Below are 21,348 nucleotides of genomic sequence, written 5' to 3'. Positions count from 1 at the left end.
AAAATTACATCTAATAATGAAATTTTAACAAATAAGCTTTTCAAAAACATCCTCAAAACCAGGGCAGGAAAGATAATATGACTGTGGATTTAAAGAGATCAAAAGCACAGTTTAAACTATTTCAACAGTTTGCTGAAGCACCAGGTAACAGAGTATGACAGAAATGCTGATTACACACACAGACTGAATGGCACCCCCTGTGCAAGCTGTCACTCACACCATGACACACACACAAAGGAAAACAGTCAGAACTGAATGAACAGCTGTACAGATTATAATTTTGGACTCTGGGTGCTTCATTCTTCTGTCTGTAACTAGCAACACTGACTAAAATTAGAAATCAAGCTTTAAATTTAAACTGTGATCCACAAGAGAACAACTCCATGCAGTGCACCACTGTCAGAAATCCAGCAGGGCAGGCCAGCAGCTACTCCAGAGCTCAGGTGAGGACAGGGACTCACCACCACACAGGGATGCCAGTCAGAGGAGGGAGTCAGCAATAATTCAGTAAAGCAGCAGCGCTCTCTCTCCTGCCTCAACACCAGATGTCAGAGACAATGGCATTTTCAAAACTTTACATGAGGGAGAAAGGGCATTTAACCTACACAAACTTGAACACACAGAAGACAAAATTCAAAACTAATATCCAAAACCTTAGCAGACCAAAGTACTATCAGAATTTACACAAAGACAACAAACTCACTCAAGGAAAAAGTCAACCAACCCCCTTCCACAAACCCACGATAATTCCCACAACCCTAGAGCTGTTATTAACTCTGAACTGTCACCAACACAGACAAATTATTAGGTAATTAATTTCTCAGATCTAAGGGACTTAATTAAATCTCTGTGCATGCTAATCTTTGCTAGGGCACTGCTTCAACTAAGAAATTTTAACTTCTCAACATTTTAAAATGCCTTATAATGCTGACCTGATGTCCTTCAAACACCTGGCTTGGTTCCTTTTAAAAACTCCCTTGAAAAAACCAAAAACCCAACTATAGTCATAGTCATTTCCCACAAGGATATATTTTATAAATTATCCACAAAGTCACAACAACCCATGCCCCCTTCTATTTTTAAAGAGAATATAGAGGCTAGGGATGTGAAGTGTGTTCTTTCCACTTTCCTTTCAAAAAATGCAAGGAAAACAAGTGTAGTTTCCCTTGGTTTGGTTGGAGGCCATCAAATCTAGGCTGCCTGTAGAGCTATACATGCTTTCTTCCTGAAATGTCACTGAACATGTTCAAAAAGCTTCAGTCTGTCATTTTTTCCACTTTTTATCCTGCTTAACTAAAGTTACCTCTGCTCTGCTTTCCCAGCTGTCTCCTCTCTGTCTAGAATCTGAATTTCTAGTTTAAAAAAAATTAACACTCTCCTCAGAAATAGTAAACCACAGGATACACAAAGCAACACCTTTTTAAAAGTCCTTTTTAAATGATAAACAAATCTACTCCACCTACTTGTTTATTCACAGTTATCAACAGAATTGATAGCCAAATCTGCTTTACTGTATTACTAACAGTGGTCTGTTGTCTGGTTCTCAAAATTACAGCATTGAGGATCTGTTTTGCTCAAAACCAACATTTTGAAATAACACAGGGGGTGTTTAGTGTTATATAAGAAGATTCATTACATTTTGAAGGGGTTTTTTCAGATGTACATGATACTTTTTAATTTCTTAGATGCAGCAACAGACTTGGCAACAGCCACACTGTGTTTACCTCAGAAACCTGGCAGCCAAACCAATGTCAGAACACAGGAAGAGCTGGTAACCTCCAGCACCACTGTCTGCATGTCAGAGGCTTTTTACTGCTCCTTCACCTCCTAACAAAAGCACTGACTGAAGCCAAGCCAGGCAGACTCTGCAGAATTAACACCACTTAGCTGTCACTTCCTTTAAAAGGGTTATTTTTTATACACCCCTGGATCAAGTGCATGTTTTACAGCTCCCAGAGACTCAGCAGGGCTGTTTTCCCCTCAGAAGACTCTCAGAGAATATCACTCCTGAAGTCTCCAGTTGCAATAAGGAAGATGCACTATTTTCACTATTCACTTCTCTGTAGGAACATGATGGGAGAAAGATAAGATGAAAGGGAAGCAAAATAAGATTCCTTTTTGTGCATCAAAACAGTAATTAGTAATTTAAATATCTTGTGACTCCATGCCTGAATATTAAATCTCTTTGATTGCATTTTTCCCTAGGGAAAGTTATTTAGTCAAGAGGAGAACTCTTAGCTCCAAATATCTGTTCATTTAAAATTACATTTATGCAAAACTCAAACCAATGTTAGAATTCTATTTATAAAAAGTTATAAATGCTAATTCATACTAGTTGAAGACACCCTATCCTCCAAAATCTTATGGACACTTTGTCATCTATCTGTAATAAAACATCTATCATTTCTGTAAGATAGGTTCCAATTCAAGTCCTCAGCTACAGAACACAAACTATCAACTTTCCAAAATCCTGCATGGCCTGAAGCTTGGGAAACAGAATACAGCAGGGTATTAAACCTATGAGGTTTGTTCCAACTTAAGTCATAGAATTGGGTTCTCTGTTGTCAACACTAATATAAACTGAAGAGAAAGCTTTTTAGGGCAAGGAGGAAGGAAGGAAATTTAGTAAGTCTGCAGAAACAATAAGGAACAAGAGTTTAATAAGAACTATTTTATGTATGAAGGTCCAAAAAAAGATTCAGGACGCCTGTGCTTACTGATGGCAAATGAATTTCTTTTGGGGGTGTGTGTTTGTGTGTGTACACACACATTCAAAACAAATGCAGGAGCAAACTCCAGCTGTGGGATGTGTTTAGAGCTAACCCTCAAAGCTCAATTTAGGAAACAAAAGCATCACATTAACCACAAAAACAAGTCTTATAATTAATGTTTAAAATTTTTTCCTTACCCATGACTACGTAGGTAGGATATACATGTCTGGGTTTAGGGAGATGATACAGACAGGCCCTGTAATTTCCTAGCCTGAAAACTTGTAACTGCCAGGCAAACAGCACAAGAGAAAGACAGCAACCTGACATTTCTACAAATAAATGCATGCATGCAGTCTCACTCTCCCGAACTGAGAGATAAACTCAGCAAGTGTCACACCAAACAACAAAATTTATTATTCTGGTATAAGAGGAAATAAAAGGTGCTTTCTCTCATATTCAGAATCTACAGGTATCAATTCAGAATATATCTACTGTGCCCAAAAGAAACACAAGCATCCTAAGCACTGCTACCTACCACTTAAATACCCCTCAATCAATACCATACTAAAGCATCTTCACAAACACAAACAGCACCAAAACAACTTGATAAAACCCAACCTACCAGTTAGAAAAATAAAAAAATCCCACAAAACCACTACACTTTACAATATACATTTTATCAGATGTGTAAAGCAACTTATGACTTGCAGAAGACTTGGAAACCCCAAATTATGTTAAAATGGTAAGGAGTTATGTTAAAAAGTCTCAGAGAGTGGTTACTCTATGGACAACAACATGCAAAGTGCATTACTCCCTAGAAATCTTTCTGCCTGAAGACATTTCATAAAAATTCACTGAGGCCATTAACTAAGAGCAATAGTGCCACAAACAGGAAACTCCATTTAAAGATGATACCTCTCTTAAAATAAATGTAACTCCAAGTTCGCTACTTCTAGAACTAGGAACTAAAAACTTTACTGCCTGTCACCTTCAAGGGACAAAGAATTCTGACAACTAGAAAAACTCAGGACTATGAAACTCTAATAGAATCACTGAATATTCTGAGCTGGAAGGGCCCCACAAGGATCATGGAGTTCAACTCTTCAGTGAATGGTCCATATGGGGATGGATGCCACAGCCTCGGCACTACCAGCACGCTGCTCTAACCAACCGAGCGAGTGTCACCTTTGTTCTTAGCACCAAATTTCAAAACCTGCTTACATAACTGTATTTCTGCAGTACTTCCCTATTTGCTGTGCCCAACGCACAGATGGGGAGAACTGATTATACTACGGAAATAATTAAAGATTTACAACACTGCAAATAACGCACTACAGAGCAGAGTCTTCAACAGTAACAGTTACCAAGTGTTTTATCTCCAGCAAAAGCAGCTACTTATTGTTCTACCTATCTTAGAAAGTGCGGAGTGAATGATTAAATGACCCTGAAGTTCAAAATGGTTTAAAGTTTCATCCTCCACTGAGACAGCAGAACCGAGCAGGAAGTGTCAGACTTTCCTTACTCTGAGCAGCGTTTCAGAACTGACTTTCGTGGGGACCGTCACAACTTCACTTCCACCGCGCCTGTCTGATAGCACTTGCAGGGCTCTCAGATAAACCTGAACATAAATGCTCCCACTTCCTACTTCAAGGGAAAAGGAAAAGGCGCCACCGGGGCCCCACCGGGCCCCGCTCCCCTGAGGGCGGCCGGGCCCGCGCGCGCTCCCGCCGCCGCGCGCCCCCCGCGGCGCCGTCCGGCTCGGCAGCGCCCCCCGGCGGGGGAGCGCGCGCACGGCGCCGCCGCCGGGCCCCGTCTGCTCCTCGCGGCTGCCGCACCAGGCCCGGCCCAAGGACCGAGACACAAAATGGCGGCCGCCCCGCTGTGTCACGTGACCCCCTTTGTGCCTTTCGGGGCCCCGCGGAGGGGTCGCCGGCGGCCGCGGGGCACGAGCGAGGGGCGAAGGGGCCGTGAGGGAGCTCCGGGGGAGGGCGCGGTGAGGGACGGCCGGGCTCGGCGCTTTCCCGCCCCGGGTGTCCCCCCCCTCCCGGCGGGCGGGGAGAGTGGGAAGAAGATGGCGGCCATTTTGTGCTTGCGCAGAGGCGAAGGTGGGGGCCCGGGTGCGGGGGGGATGGTGGGACCCGGCCGAGGGGGGGGGGGGGGGGTCTCACGTACCGACTCCTCTTCCTTCTCCATGCCCGTGGGCATCTGCGGCACGGCCCGGTTAATGGAGGCATATTCGGCCAAGTCAGGCAGGTCCTCGCAGCGGAAGACGGGCAGCGGCTTGGACGCGTCCAGCGCCCGGGCCCGGAACGACAGTTTGCTCATGTTAGGCGGCGATGGCGGCTCCGGCTGGGAAGGGGGGGGCGACAGCAAGCGCGCTCCGAGCTGAGAGCCGGACCCCGCCGAGCGATCTCATGGAGGGACCGGGGCTCCCCCGGCGGGGCGGGGCGCACTCCGACACGGGGCCCGGCGGCGCCCGCTGGCGCGGCTGGGCTGGGCGCTGGCTCCGCTCCTCCGCCGCTCCGGTTCCGCTCAATACGCCACGGCCAACATGGCGGACATTAAACCTCGACTGGCCGCCTCTTTCAGCCAACCCCAGCGCCACAGCCATTCCCACACTGCATCGCGCAGGGCGCGGGCACGGCGCCGCCCGGGGGGAGCGCGCGCGGCGCGGGCACGGCGGCGCGGGCTCGGGAACGCGGGACGCTGCGAGCGGCCCGAGAGGGCTCGGGAGCGCGGGAAGGCTCGGAGCCGCCGGAGCCAGATCGGGGCACCGGGATCAGGGGCGCAGTCGGGAGTAAAGGGAGTTTTAATCAGCGTGTGCGGCACCGCTCCGCCCTCCGGCCGCCGAGCTGTGCCGCGGAGCCGCGCTCCGCTCCTGCCGGGGTGAGGAAGTTGGGGCAGCCCCAGCCCCTCAGCCCGGGGCGAGCCTCCCCTGGAGCCGCGCCTGACCATGACAGCTCTGGGAAACCCGGCCGAGAGAGGCGGGGAGGTGCCGGCCCCGACCTTTCCGGCCTCTCGGGGGCCGGACCGCGGGACAGCGGTGCCGGGTTCTGAATTCACCCCGACCCGGGGGGGCTGCGGTGCCCCGGCCGCGGCCGAAACGGCGCCCCGCGAGTGGGGGGATCCGACCGCGGGGCCGCCCCGGGAGCGCCCCTCGCCTCAGGGCCCGGCCGCGGCCCCGCAGCCAGCCGCCGGGCGCTGTCCCTCTCCCTCCGCGCCGCCGAACCGGCTCCGCGTCCGTGCTAAATAAAGGGGAAGCGCGGGCACCTGCCCGAAAACGGTGAAGAACCGTAAGAACCGGGCACCTACACAACGGCATTTCCCCTTTTCCCTGAGGTTTTCAGAAACTTAGTCCGGCAGCAAAGTGCAGACACGTGAACTGGTTTAAGCTTGGCGTGGACTTAAGTTATTATCAGTGACCCGCTCAAGCGAGCTCACCCCAGGCAATGGGTAGAACCCACTTGAGCGTGTCTGATTAGGGAAGCTCGTTTACATCTCAATGAGTCGATTAAAGTGATGCACTGTTCGGCTCTAAGCAAGGGATCGGAAATGCCCCGTTAGCCCCGTCTCGGTGCTCTCTGCACAAGCCGCCCCAGGGCATCCCAGCGCGGCCACAGGAGCGGCAAACTGCGCTCCGGCCGGGCCAGGGCTGCCGCCGCCGAGCTGAGGAACTGCGTGCTCGGGTATGCTCTCGCACCAGGTTATGGGTAATTCTAGCTCTGTAGTCAAAGCTATATTATCGAAGTTATACTTAGTTTCATTTAAAATGCGAGATAGTTGTGTGTTGACTGAATTTCAGCGTCCCTCCACTTCTAACGCAAAATACTGTAGTTTTTACGGTCACACGGGAATCGGTGGACAGAACTTTGCTCTTTATCACATACGACTCCTGGGAAACAGAACTTTCAGAAATACGGCATAGGTATAGCAAAAAAAACCCCCAAAACCAGAAAAATCTTATTTTGCTTAGCAATTTTAGAAATCTCTATAATACAAGCAAAAGCCATTTTTAAAATCGCACCATAATAATAATAATAATAATAATAATAATAATAATAAATAATAATAATAATACCACCACTTTCCTCAACCTTAAGCCACTTCTAGGCACTAGATGAAATATTGCTAAATGCAGTTGTTAACAGAATATTCAAGCCAACTATTTGCATGACTGTTGGGAAACCAAAGCCCGGTGGGTTTCCCAAGCTGCTTAAACTGCAACTCATTTGGCTTCATAACTTCTCTGGGATGCTAAATTCTACCTGTACTGCAAATGGGTAATGCAGTGGAAGACAGCTGCTAGGGAGAATGAGACTATTTTTGTTTTAAGGGAGGCTTGTTTGTTGTTTTTTAATTTTTTAAGGAGAGTGGAATGAACTAAGTATCATTGTATTCATTTTTATTTCAGTAGTTACATCAGAATCAAATGTTTAACCATGCATATTGCCTTTTACTCTATTTCTAAAGTTTAAAACACACACTAGTTCAAAAAGTATAATCCTAAAATAAATTGCCCATAAAACATCTACACCCTTTTCCACAAATACCAAATAATTTGGTTTATCCAATTAGCAGACAGATAAGGTTCTGAGAAAAAAGAAAAAAAATCACAATATGCCATCATAGATTAGCTTTGACTTTAAAAAATTAAATGAAAATTAAACACCTGGCAGCTAAGCAAAAAAAAAAAAAAAGCCATTAAGTATAACTCTCCACGTATACTGATAAAGGAAAACAATACATAATGAACATAATGAAAACCAAAGTACTGAAAATATCCTGAACTATAAAGGAAGAATAATCAAATTCAAAGTTATCCTTAATTGACCTTTGCATTTCTAACCCTGCCACAGGCTTGAGAAAAGTGCAGAGCAAGCAGAATGGACAATAACGTTGGAGACAAAGAGGACAGTGCATTAAGAAAAAGTTTTGGCCTGAAACACTTGGATTCATCAGCTTTTAATGTTTTGCCAATAAAAGAGATTGTGTTAAAATATTTTGTAGCAGAAGATGATTAGCCCTCAAAATTAATTTGCTAGTAAGATGGAAAGTGTGATAATTGAAAACAATGTGACATCAGCCCTGATGTCTGTTGACAGGAAAAGGTATGGAACATAACCAGACTGATAATTCCATTTTATCTTCCTTTCAGTAAGAAAATGCAGGTATATTTGAGGGTTTTTTCAATTTTGTAGCTTTTATCAAAATTTACATCTGTAGACATCAGTGCTGCACTGTGACAGTAGCTAATGCAGAATTGGTAGGTTTTGTATAGTGACCAAGATACTCTCTGCAAACTCTCAGTAAAAGATCAGTAAGTATAAACTAATTTGTTGAACCTAAGTGCTATGTGTCTATTTTAAATACTGGACTGTAAGGTACAGCAACTGAAATATAATGAAAAGATATTTAGAATTGCTATCATTATTGCTTTTTAAATGGCTGAAATAATTTGGGGCATTTCTTTCAGGCTTTATCTTTTTATGATCACAATTAAAAGGACAAACTTAACTAAGATGAAAACACCTTGTGTATCAGCTGTGCAGCTGGTAAATATAACCCTTTCAAAATACATTCAAAAGTACTAAATTCAGACTGAGCATTATGGGCAAAGATACCCCTTGATCCATGCACCTCCAGACAGGGGGGTAGGGGTCTCTTGTACTCTCACATATAACTCAGGTTTGTGAAGCCCAAAAACATCACTTCTGTTTTGGTTTGCAAGTCCTGTGTACTGTTGGACAAGTTTTTAGAAATTTTGATACTTAGTTTTATGGCTTAAAACCTCTCTGAGTTCAAGAAGGACTTCAGTCATTTATTTAAGCATCAATTGTAGCCTTTGGCACATGGAGTTAATATTGCTTCCCATTCTAGCAGTAATCATCACAAAAGTACTACACATGACGTGCATATAGGTTAAACCATGTCACTTTTGTTGCCTTTTGGCCTCAACCATTTTGAATTTTAAGGATATAAAATTCTAGGAGACCGTTGTTCAATTTGAAAAAAAGAAAAAGCTATTTAAAATATTTTTTTTTAAATTAGGGTTTGTTTGCATTTTGTATTACACTAAACTATACACTGACTTTTGTATCGATAAATATTTGCAATTTTTTTGTTTTTCATTCTGTGACTACCTTACACCCTACTCCTAATAACTCTTCATTTATTTATACAGCAATTTTGTGGACCTGTTTTTTTAATCCTTTTTTATTTTTTTTTTAATACTCAAAAGTTGAGTAATAATACTCCAGCATCCTCACAAAAACGAAGCTCATCCTCAAACAGATATGCCATGGAGGCATATCCAAAAGAGAAGGAAAAGTCACTGGCAGCAATTTTCTTACTGAGAAGAGACAAAGCTAAGAGAGGAGCAGCAAAAGGTTTTGCAGATTTCTCATTTTCCAGTGATAGCTAAACTCTTAGAGGTGGTGGAGGCAGTTGTCCATAGGAGGACTAAGATTTCAAAAGGAATTAATGACTAAGGACTAATGACTTAATTAATTATTTAGGATTATTATTTTACAGACTCACCATTGTCCTAACATGACCTGGACAGATAAGCAAGAAAATGGTAAAATGGGCTCTACCTGAAAACACAAAGGATTTGATAGAGATTTTTTAGTACTGTCAGAAGTGAATCAGTTTCCTTTACATAACTTGTTTTGGAGACTCAAGTTTTTATGTGTCTAGGGAGAACACATCACAGTGGAAGCAGTTATTCTCTTAGATTCAGTGGTGGTAAAAAACCACAAATGCTGAGACTCTTCTGTCTTGAAATGCATCTTTCCCTGTTTAAATTTTAATGCATTCAGAACAGGTATCCTAGGAATTGTAAGGGTTAAAAGTGACTTATGATTTTCTCCTTCATGTTTCCATTTTTTAACACATATCCCCTCTAAAATACTATGCTACACACATTGAATTCTTGATTTAATCATCTTTACTAGGAAGTAATTTCACAAATTAATAGTTTAGGATTTAGTAGTAAGATAAAAGGGAACAAAACAAAATCCAAAAATGTTTGATTTTATGCTCTTGGATTTTGGTTTTTTTTGTTTTTTTTTTTTTTTTTTTTAATCTTTATCCAAAACATTTTGTATTCTGACATACAAAACAATAATAATAGTAAAATCACAATTTATTAGATAAACACAATTTGAGCAGGGTGGTCTGGTTACCACTTCTGACTTAGGCATGAACTTCTGCAAACATCAGATTATAACACATGAATAATCTCTGAGTCAAGTAAATTTAATCACATGATCCTGTATTATTTCTAGTAGAACAGCCAGCAGAAGGGCAAAGCCCTTCTGCTTTGCTTGCAAAAACACCCTAACACAAACAACAAAAAACCCAAGCAAACAAACAAAAAAGCAAGCAAAACCATAACCAAATTAAAAAAAAACCAAAACAAACAACAACCAACCAAGCATAAAAGCTCTCCCTTCTCCTGCCAACACAATTGCTAGTTCATCAGTCAAGGAGCTAAGGATGTCTAACTTTGCCATTCTGCATAGCATAAGGTGGAAGGCTAAAAAAGGCAAACAGAAGCAGAGAAATTATAGCTGTACACAGGTCTGCACACTGTCCCAAATCCTTCAATTGACTATTAAGCTAAAAACAAACAAACAAACCAACCCAATACACACACCTGGCACCACTACATAAACCTCGACTGCCGGTGCTCACACCCCAACCTGGGATAAAGGGGCAAACTGGGGACAGGCTCTTTGCCTTTGCACGACTTCTGAAACTTTACTTCTACCCTGGTAGTTGCCTGGCTCTATGTAAATGCAAATAAAATAGCAAATTCAGTTCAATAGTAAGGCCTGAATGTCTTACTATTACATCCTCTAACGTTTTAGATTTTTACCTTACACTTCTAAGATAGAAATCCTGTCTTGAAAGTCAATTTATGAAAAATCATTTGAAGTGCTACAGGTTTTTCAGTAAGTATGACCAAGTATTTTCAATTTTCAAAATTACATTGCTGATGTTAAATAACATGGAGTTAAGCTAATGTGGAGTTACTATATAACTTTATATGTAAGTATATAACTTTATATAACTATAATAAAGACAAATGCTTTAATTTACAGTTCCTGAATCAGAGTGAAAGTAGGTTATCTGCTTCCCTCACACAATTGAGGAAAACAGTGAATTATACTGAGATAGGGATTAGCTTGGCTTCAGAAATCTTTTGGTGCAGGAAAGTACATTTGCATCTTGGAATGAAGAGGCATTTCCTAACATATGTGTTTAGATTTTTTTTTTATTTTAATGTGAGTGGGATATACCTACATAACTACAATGTAAGTGAACTCTGAATTCCACATGAAATTAATACAAATATATTATTAAGTACCTTATACAAGCTATACCATCTTTAGTATGGTATAGCTTGTATAAGGTACTTAAAGTACATCTTTAGTATGTACTTTAACATAAGTACATTTCTCCAAAGGAATGAAAAAAATATAAATAACACAGCTTTTACATTTCCAAAGCTAGTTATTAGCTTGCAAGAACACAAATATTCTTTCCACTTTAGAAGTGGATTTTTTACACACTGCAGTTTGATTTATACTAAATTAAGCATGAGTGAATGTTATAAAAATATTGCTTGTATTCTGGGAAACAAATAATCATGATCATATTTATAACCCAATGTTTATATATAAAGTTTAGAAAGCATAAATTAATAATGCTGCATTAGTGGGAAAAAAAGGCCTAATGAATTAAGTTTGACTGTAAATATCCAGCAGAGGAGGCTAGTTCTGAATAGAAAACTGATCAGATGAGACTGTTTCGAGATATCCTTATTTATATATCTTTAAATGATAGCAGATGCTTAAAATGTAAAATTCTGACAGGGTTAACATGAAGAAAATGTAATTTCTGAGGTTTTTCAACATTTAGAGGACTTGTGGGAGGTGGGCAGATGTTGAGAGGGAAGTGTTTTGGTCTAGATGAAACAAGAAGTTGCCGTAAGAAGAAAAACAGAGAAATCACATGATATTGTTTTCTCTGTCACTGATGTAGGTGGGATAATGGAAACCAGAGGTGCTGTGTTATCCCTGGCATTTTCTTCTCAGCTCCCCTGCGAAATCCCCAAATCTGAGAAGCAGGGGCAAATGGAAGGTGGTTTTCTCAAATCATTCAGGTTACAAGCAGGTAAGACTTGAACCCCCCTCGTCCATCTCTGACAAAGTCACTCAGTTCCCACTGTTTATTGTGCAGTGTGTCAGTTTTCTGGCTGTTCTGACATTCTGCTCCTCTGACCAAGAGAGCACGACAGACCCCTGTCATTAACACTGGGGTTAATGTGCACCAGCCTGCCACTGGTCACACGTGCCAAGTCTGCTGAGCTTCCCCGACTTATAAGCAACTCAAGAAGGGTGTTAGCAGAGAGAGACACAACCTAATTAAAAAAAAAATATTAAGGGAGAATATGAAAGATGGGAAGGAAAACAGTTTTTCGCATTAAAGTAGCTCATCTGGAGGTCTGATTGACTAAACCTTCCAAAACCCACAGATTCCCATAACACCCAATTTTTAACTTGGAAATTGATTCAGAGATGACAAAAGAAAGCAGAATACTTTCTTATGGGATCTTCATTCATTATGTGCTTATAGATGGATATGGGCTAAACAGGAAGTGTCTATGCAGAGTTATCTGGTGTATGGTTTTCCCCCATCTGTTGTCCAGCATGGTTTCTCCTTAAAAGATGCTGATTGAAGCACTTTTCTTGAATTGTGAATACACAAGCACTTTGGCTAAAGACATCAAGATATTCTGTCTTGTGTGAATACCTTTAAGACTATCAGAAATAACACAGCTGCTCTGAATTATAACCTTTTAAATTGAATTTTAAATTTTCTTGAGAAAAAAAAATCTTTTGAATAAATCCAGCCAGAAAACATGCCCTATCAACCCCTGGGGTTACAGATTAAAAACTTTCAGGTGAAAGGACCCTTTCAAGAAATTATCCTTTTAGTGATCAGGTTATGGCAGCACCAAGATTCTTTAGTAAATAGAAAGGGATGCCTTGAAATCCCCAGATCTGAGTCACCTGATTTTTAAGTCTGTTTGAATAAACATGGAAAGCTCACTCTTATTTGTATTAATGAATATTCCAGATGCACATCCCTGTGAGGCCAAAGATCTTGCCTCCATGTAGTCATTTTCTCATGGCCCTGAAACAGAGTGAGGATTAAGAGCTAACTTTTCATTATCTAAATCATGCACAGGTTAGTATTAGCAAACACAGGGGCATGGGATATCTCTGACTAAGTGAGGGCATCCATATCTGAACAGGAGGCAGATGGAGACCTGATCAAGATACTCAGTTAAATTTAAGATACAGTTCTTACCACAGCAGACATCCAAAATTTGGTTGAGTTTGTTTACTTGTTGTTTTTGCTGTTGTTGGAGTCCTTTTGTCATTTTTTAAAGCTATGATTTACTTGATCTCTTTCTTTCCACTGAGGATTACAGATCTGACAACACTCCTCTAAAGGTAAGTGAAAGAAAGAAGTGCTACATGAATGTATACAATACAGGGATTCTGATTCACTCAGAAGCCCAACTTACTGTAAATCCAGGGAAATGCCTGGATTTAACACCTTCCAGGCTCATTTCCCAGGTCTTTAACCCAAGGAAAAACCAAAAATGAACCTGATAAAAGAAAAAATGCTCTGAGAAGAACAAATCTGCTCACTGTTCCCTGAAATTCCTACATTTTACATTTAAACATTGTTGACTAAAATCCATGAAGCAGTCCTGGGAGCAGAGATGAGATGGAACCCCAGCTTTTCTCTCTTCCTCTGGAAATCCCAGTGCTCAGTGCATTGAAAATCTAACTCATCCTTTTCCCATTCCCTAGCCATAGTGATCCAGGTTCTGCTCAACAACATAAGATGGCAAATCAGCATTCCCCATTTTCAGTCATTTGCTCCAAGCTGGATTTCCCATGGACTACATGTAGAGCTCTTGCTATTTTTACTGGTGCTCAAAGCAATAGACACTGCATCTGGAACTACTGCTTTCTGTTGTATGGTGTTGGTTGGCTCTGAGCAACTTTCCATTTACCATCCAGGAGCTCCACAACAGCATCCCAACTTGCTGCACAAGTAGTGAAGAGTAGGACTCACATGTTATTTGGCAGTTCCCATCTCCCTATTGTTTATACTGGGAGATAAGCAGAGAATAATTTTTAGCAAATGTACCAACTTTTTAAGCATTGCAATACCTTCTGATCACCAATTTCAGGTTGTAGCTACTACTCATAGAGAATTGATGAACAAACCTTCCTATTAAGGAAGTTTATATTATTGGTATTATCTTGCTCCTGGATAGTCCAGTGGCAACACAATTAACTGGAGATGTGACTTAGTAAAGGGTTTAAAGAAGCCCACAGGACCTGAAGCCACGGGTGTGTGGTCACATTTGTCCAAGGCATATTTTGTTGCTCACAACAGCAACACAGGAGTTATATTTCAAAGCACTGACATTCCCTCACCATGTATATTTACTAAATAATTTAAAATCTAGGATTGTATCTTCACTGCAACATGAATTAACTTCTTGTGCTATTTGCTAAGAGAGGAAAAATATGAAGAATGCTAAAAGGTGGAAGGATGTGCTAGCTACAGCAGTTCCTCTGGCACAAAGGATTTAGAGCAGATAATTTCATAACTCTGAAAGGTCATGCAAATATCAGTCTGGAAGAGATGTGGAGAGACCTAACGTTGTAGAAGATGAGTCTGAAGCATGTAATATATTGTCCTTTGTTCACCACTGGGAAACAGGGGATCCCAGAAGCAATTCTTAAACTAATTATTCGTTGCTGCAAGTTGATGCTGACAAGTATGATGTGGAGAAGTACAGCTAGCAAAGTTATGACATAAGAAAGGTGAGAAACAAGATTATGTCACAAGGTGTCCAGCATAGAGATAGCCCCCCCACCTTTGAAAACTTGTTGGATCAAGGACAAAATGAATACTTCAGAGCCCTCAAAAGATAACAGAGAGGAGTCCCAGGCACCAAGGTATGTTATCAGCACAGGAAACTGGAGAGCACAACATATGAGTCAATGAAGCAGGGGCTATGGCTTTTGTTTGAGCTGAGCCCCAAACAACATTGTTCTACACCACCAACCCACTTCTGAGGAACTGTTTGCACAGTATTTTGGTTAACTTTGGAAGCTGGTTATATCTGCCTGGGATCTACACATCTTGCACTAACTACTATTGACCATTTTAGACAGCCATTTTTTACTGTGACTTTTAATTCAGTACATAATACTAGTAATATTAGTAAGAGGAATCTCACCAAGGCACAAAGAATATTTTGGTCAGTCAGGTTGAATTAAGCTCTTGAAAAAGATTGGTTTATAGTATGATCCCATACTTCAAATAGTTTTAAGCTAAGAGACCCAAATGTCTTTCAAAGATGTCTGGACTCTATACAGACTTTCTAGGTAAAAGGGAAACTGTACTAGGAGAAAAATACATTAGTTTTGACACCTTAGAAATGGAGGTATATGTAAGGGAGAAAATTAAGAAACCCACAAAAAAAAAGTTCTTATGCTGCTTTAGGTCCTGGTATTCCACATACTGGTATTTCAGAAGGAGCAGGTGGGGAAAACACAATAAAGATTGAGCTACCCCACAGAAATTACTCTTCCAGGCGTTTCTGCAGAAGATGCAGGAAGTAAATTAGTTGCTAGCTTTGAGAGGATGCAGGATCCTTATTGGCAACACAGTGGCTCAAAAAGGAGGGAGGAGATAAGTGTGAGAACCACTGAATTGCCGAAGATCAGCACTTCACTCTTCTCACCTTATTATTTGATGAGAGTAAAACCAGACACTTTCATCAGATGCAACTTCAAAGTTGCAAAACCGCAACCAAAGTTAAAGAGTAGCCTCAGTTGAATTGGAGAGAGGGGAGAAAGTGTGAAGCAAGTTTCCATTCAGATTTCATGTTGTTGCTGACTTCACTGAGCTCAAAGTGACTCTAAGCAGCAAGATCACAACAATCAGTTCATGGCCTGCAAGCACAGGGTGCAGCCACAAGAAATCATCACTTTCATGGTGCAGGATAAGAGCATTAAAATACCTTCAGAAAGCATCCCAGTTTATCATTTGCTCAGTACTGCTGTCCATGGATGAGCACACTGAGTGTGTGCTCATTATTGGTCTAAGTGATGTCAAAAAAGAAAAGTTGCATCAGAATTAAACAACCCAGTGATTCTCTAAGATTGATAATTATTGTAATGAACTCAACAACTGGCACTACTTCTATTGGCATAGACTGTGCCCAAAATGCCAACTTTATGTCCTAGTCATCAGGTCTCAGAAATGGAAATGGAGGATGGCCAAAATCCACACTTTCTAAGATGGTTTATGTCTTGATATTTTTCCTCAAGTCTAAGAGTTGAACCAGGACACCAAAGAAGTAATTGTCATACTGCGCTGTCATAGGCCACCAGGTCTCTGCTCCAGCCAAGAATCCATAAAGGCAGATCTTGTCTGGCAGAGCAGAGGTGAGAAAAGCTGGCTGCTCTCTTGGATATACATTTGTTACTGGTAGGAGGTTGCAAGAGGTATTTTACCTCAGACAGAAGCAAAATTTACCTTCTTTTTAAAAAGGATAATGAATAAGAGACCATTACAGAGATCTACTGAAGTTATATATCTGTTTCCATAAAACTAATTAACTTAATGAGCAAACTCTTTGAACCGATATCTAAATGCATTATTGAAGATTTAAACATTCACAAGAAGTTTAGAGACTGTTTCAAACTGCCTAGTATTTGTCAAATTTATTCTTTGAAAATACTGAAGACATTGAAATATAAAATAGATGCAAAGGCCTCTAAAATTATCAGCTTTTATCACTCCAAAATAACAGGCACATCGATTCCTTAAAAATGTGTTAAATTTAATGTCAAATTTGTTCCTGAACCTCTTGAGTTTCCAATATATGCTCTGATCACGGGCTTGACTATGTCTTCCCACCCATCTTAGAGCATTAATCACTTCTGTTTTCTTACACCTAATATGGATGTTAGCGGAAAGCCTTCTAATCCTTTTGCACTTAGAACTGAGGGGATCTGTAGGTTGTAACAAAAGAGAGCAACACATATTAACATGTATCTGTGTATAAAGACATGTAAGATGCATGCTCCACTTAGCAACAGGAAAGAACCCACCCACCTCAGGTGAATCCTCTTACAATCTGAAGGACTACATTAGGTTTTCCCTTCTTTTCCACCCCACCTTCATACCCAACCCAAACTCCTACAGACCTCATCAGGAGAATTGCATATGCAAGCACGAGAGCGAGGGGGACCTCAGGGCTTGCAGCCAGCCGTGGATGGAACCTTTAACTTCACAACAAGCAAACAATGGACTAGTTGCACAATAAGTGTGTGCCAAAGCCTTCCATATTGGCTGCAAAAAACAATTTTAAAATCTTTCATCTGCAGCCACTGTAAAATCATTTTGGGGGTGGGACCGAAAATTTCATCACTGGGGAAAACTGGACCCTAGGCACAGGATTGAAAAAAAAAAATTAAGGATCTGCTTCATTACACAAACCAGCGAAAGGGTGAGGTCATGCCTCTGCCGGGCCATAGTTCATGCGACACTACAATTTTCTAGAGATACAATTTCATCGTCATTCCAACTAATTTGCGGTTACTTTTGATACAGAGAAAAGGAAAAGATACAATAGATCAACCCGTGCCCCACCTTTCTCCTCCGGCCCCCTCCCCCTTTAGAGCCAGGGACACGAATTGTTTCGGAGCCCCACAGCGCCACCAGCACAGAGCAATGCAAAACAAAAAAGATCTCCCACCGGGTGAAAAAAAAAAAAAAAAGAAAAAAAAAGCGCCTAGAAAAATGCCAAAATTTACAAAATGTCTCCCAAATGTACCTTCTTGGAAGAAAAAGACCAAACAAACCACTCAACCCCCTCCCTCCCCCCCCTCCAAAAAAAAAAAAAAAAGAACAAACAACCCAACACCAAGACATCTAAGTGAAGTGTGGGGAAATAAGAACCTTTATATAACTAATGCTTTAAGCTAATTATCACAAGAGCTGGAATTTGTAAATAAAAAGGTCACTGTTTAGTAAGAGACATAACTTAATATAAACCCTCTTATGTCCATCTCCACCTTCACCATACCAAGGGCAGTTTTCCCCCTTACTTTAGACCAAAGTAATCCATCAAGAGCCATCACAAATGGCATTGTAAACTCTTTTAGCTACCACCAGACCATACAGTAGCAACACAATATGCTTCTTTATACACGAGAGCTGCATTATATTTATATAGACAGTCACATATTTGCTCCTGGATCCGTTTATTACTCGGTAAAGAATTCCCCCCTGCCCCCCCGCCCCAACAAAAAGCCAGAACGAAAAAAAAAAAAAAAAAAAACAAGTCCATCTGGAAAATATTTGAGTTCTTATACTCCTAAATTGAAGTTAAATTGTTTTTAATCTTCGCGTGTATAAAATTTTAAAGAGGAAACAAAACTGACTTCAGTAATTGTCGCTATTAAGGAGACACCGTTGGGTGGGATTCACATGAGATCAAAGCTATGAAAAATACAAGATTACGTTTTGTTCATCAACACAAGGAGAATCCTCCACAGCACTAATACACGCCAAAAACCCGCAGAAAATAATATTTTTGGTTAAAACCACAAACTTACCTTCGAAGAAGGCAGCCCTTGCAAAAGGGCTGTAACAATATGGACTGCATACTCGCTCTCCTACAACCAGCCACCTCCATGCTGCAAAGGGCTTCCCGAACATCCTTAAAATATTTCGCAAATGCAGAAAGTGAGACTTTTCTTTTCTTTCTTTTTTTTTTTTTTTTTTTTCTTCCCTCCTCCCTCTCTTCTTTCCTCCCCCTCCCCGTCACCCCGCCGGGATCGCCGGGCGAGGAAGGAGCGGCTTCCCGAGGGTCGGCGGGCGATGCCGGCGGGCGGCCGCAGCCGGGGCGGGGGACCCGGTGCCGCCGGGGTCACAACTTTGCCGGGGCTGGCGTTGGCTCGATGGGCTCGGCGGGCAGCGGCGCCCCCTCCCGCCCCCCGCTCCCCCCGCCGCCGCCGCCTGGAAAAATGCAGTGTGCCATTTTACACCCGCCTCTGGAGCACACAGGACCAAAGTCTAGCGCTGGTTTTCGGTGACACTGCAAAACTACGGCTCGCCCCGCGCAACCCCACGCCTCATCCTCCCCTCGGAGAGAGCAGCTGCCTCTTGAGAATTAATAAAGAAAGACAGTTGGACAAAATAATTCCGAGACTTGGCCGTTTTGCCTCCGTCCCTCCCCCCGCCCCCGCCCCCACTCCGGAGCCCGCAGCAAGTTTGTGCCGCCCGGCGCATCCCTCGGCTCCCCCCGCGGCACCCCCGCACCCCCGCCCGCCGGGCTCCGGCTGCCTCGCAGCATCCGAAAGAGCCAGTCATGCCTGAAACAAAATCCATGATTCCTGGAAAGTGGGCAGCCTTGAATCCCAACGAATACTCGATTTACTTACAATTATAAATACCTACCTTATGAAAGGACTAAATTAACACTAAATTCAACAGATACATCCGTTACGGCAGGAATAGTTTTTCCATAAATACTGTTTTAAAAACCCCTCCTTATACTGACTGACAGAATTCTACCATGCTGCCCACAAACAAAATGGCTGTGGCACCGAGTTTTTTGGTTCCTCCCACTGTGCCTCCCCCTGGCCTCCAGGAAGTGGTAGAAATCCAAAATAAAATCCGCACGAAAAGTACAATACATCAGCCAAACTCCGCACGGCACCGCCAGACAGCATCGGGAGGGAAGCACATTCACCAACATTGTAGTTTCTCGAGGATTTTTATTGTTTTTAAAAGGGCATCAATCACTGGGAATTTACATCACTGTGTAATTTGAACTTCCTGCTTTACATATTTATAAGGTCTTTCACCTATCTTGGCAGGCTTTCAAATTAAGTGGGTTGGGAAATTTGATGCTGTGGCTCCAGTTTGTGAGCTGAGTCAGGTAGTGCCTGCTGGAGCTGGGCTCTGAAACGACGGGCAAATTCTGACACCTTCCCTGTTCAGTGCAAGATAAAATAATCCCCTCGCATAACACAGTCTCGTAAGCGAGCATGCAGGCACCAAGAGGCCCCTGGAATGAGGATTCTCAGCAGAAACTGAAATTTAGGCCTCTTGCACATAAATACACGCTTTGTAATATTTATCATTTTGCGTTTGTGGTTCACAGCAGTCTCCCTGAATCATGATCTCCGCGGAAATAATCTTGGATTTTCTCTTATGACCTCGTTTAGTGTTGCAGCCCTTTAACTTTTGCGACATTCGCCCTAAAATAAAAAGAAACAGGAAGATATAGCGTATTTCTATTAGGGATTATGATAAAAATGTCACTACGTGGCCCTATATCTGAGGCACCAATCTTGGCAGGCAGTAGCACAACTCCTCTTGCACGCTGCCTCGTAGGCTCCGCAGGGGCTGATTCATTTCCCGTGAGAATCCTTTTCCTGCCTTTAGGAGGAGTTACAATGGAGACAGGCTGTCAGACCTGCCGAGCCTGATCCAGCCCTGTATTAAAAGACTTGAATTCATATTCTCACCTACTGCTATCCTAAACCTTTGTCAGAGGCATTGAAAAAACAGTGGAATCGGTGATGTTTTTCCTGAAGCACCTCATATTTCTAAGTCTTAGATTAAAAAAAACCCAAACAAACAAACAAACAAAAAAAAGCCACCCAAGAAAACCTGCATAAAACTTGGGGCAAATTTTCCGTTGGTATAATTTGTTTGTATTATTGTGTTATCTAGCAGCCTTAATCCTGAACTGTGATTAAAATGTTATATTGTATAGGAATATAGGGCAAAAAGATAATTCCTGCCCTGAAGAACTCCAAAGTATAAGACAAAAGACAGCAGATGGCTATGGGCAGATGAGGGGAACAATGAGACTGTATTGATCAGCAGGGAAGGCACAGTTTGCAACACACCATCACTCCAACTCTTGTTTCTGTGTGTACTTCATGATGAAGAAGACATAAGGTGGGATTTGCTGAAAAAAATTAATCAGGTTTTGTGGCTGTTGAAAGAAAACTCCAGCAAGAGGGACAGCATGGAAGAAAGCACAAAGATGTTTGGAAAAGCAGCAGGTGAACTACAGAAACCTAATCAAATTGGCATTAATCTTTGTATAACGACACAAAATAGATAAGGAGGAAGTAGGCTATTGAAAACATTGAAAATACAGACACAAAGCTTATGTTTGAGACAGAAGAGGCAAATAAAGGATCCAAAAGGCATGGCAGAAAAATCATAAACCAGGTCTGCTAGCAGTAAACAAGCCCTAGGGAAAAAACTAGACAGTAGTTCACATTGTATGGGCCTGAAGAGATGTAGCAGAGTTTTTTAGGAAAAAAGAAGTGTTTTTCTTTACTATGAGTCTGGGGACTCTCTGTTGATTGTCTGCACCTTCCTCCTGGATTGTATTTAGTGAATTCTTAAGTCCTGCTCCTGACGTTTAGTGAGTGGACACCTGATTGCTAAAGGGTCCCCTCAAAGTTGTTAATACGAGTGGATAAGGACATATAGG

General features: G+C 42.0%; 1 protein-coding gene across 5 annotated transcripts in view; it reads right to left on the bottom strand.

Moving 5' to 3' along the window:
- Positions 1-19,403, bottom strand: part of EPC1 (enhancer of polycomb homolog 1) — a 64,661-nt gene extending 45,258 nt beyond the window's left edge. For 2 of the 5 annotated variants that reach the window (XR_009274771.1, XM_058805437.1), the window contains exon 1: positions 4,884-5,279. Coding sequence is in view for 2 of the 5 variants with exons in the window: in XM_058805437.1 (XP_058661420.1) it covers positions 4,884-5,036 (153 nt within the window). In the remaining 3 variants the exon portion in view is untranslated. Of the gene's footprint in view, positions 1-4,883; positions 5,280-18,442; positions 18,918-19,286 lie in introns of those variants that run through there. The other 3 variants (XM_058805463.1, XM_058805454.1, XM_058805446.1) reach the window with 3 other exon arrangements.
- Between the last annotated feature and the right edge of the window lie 1,945 nt (positions 19,404-21,348).

The sequence above is a fragment of the Ammospiza caudacuta genome, chromosome 1 (genome assembly GCF_027887145.1).
Source record: "Ammospiza caudacuta isolate bAmmCau1 chromosome 1, bAmmCau1.pri, whole genome shotgun sequence".
NCBI lineage: Eukaryota > Metazoa > Chordata > Aves > Passeriformes > Passerellidae > Ammospiza > Ammospiza caudacuta.
This window is presented reverse-complemented; position numbering and strand designations above follow the sequence as displayed.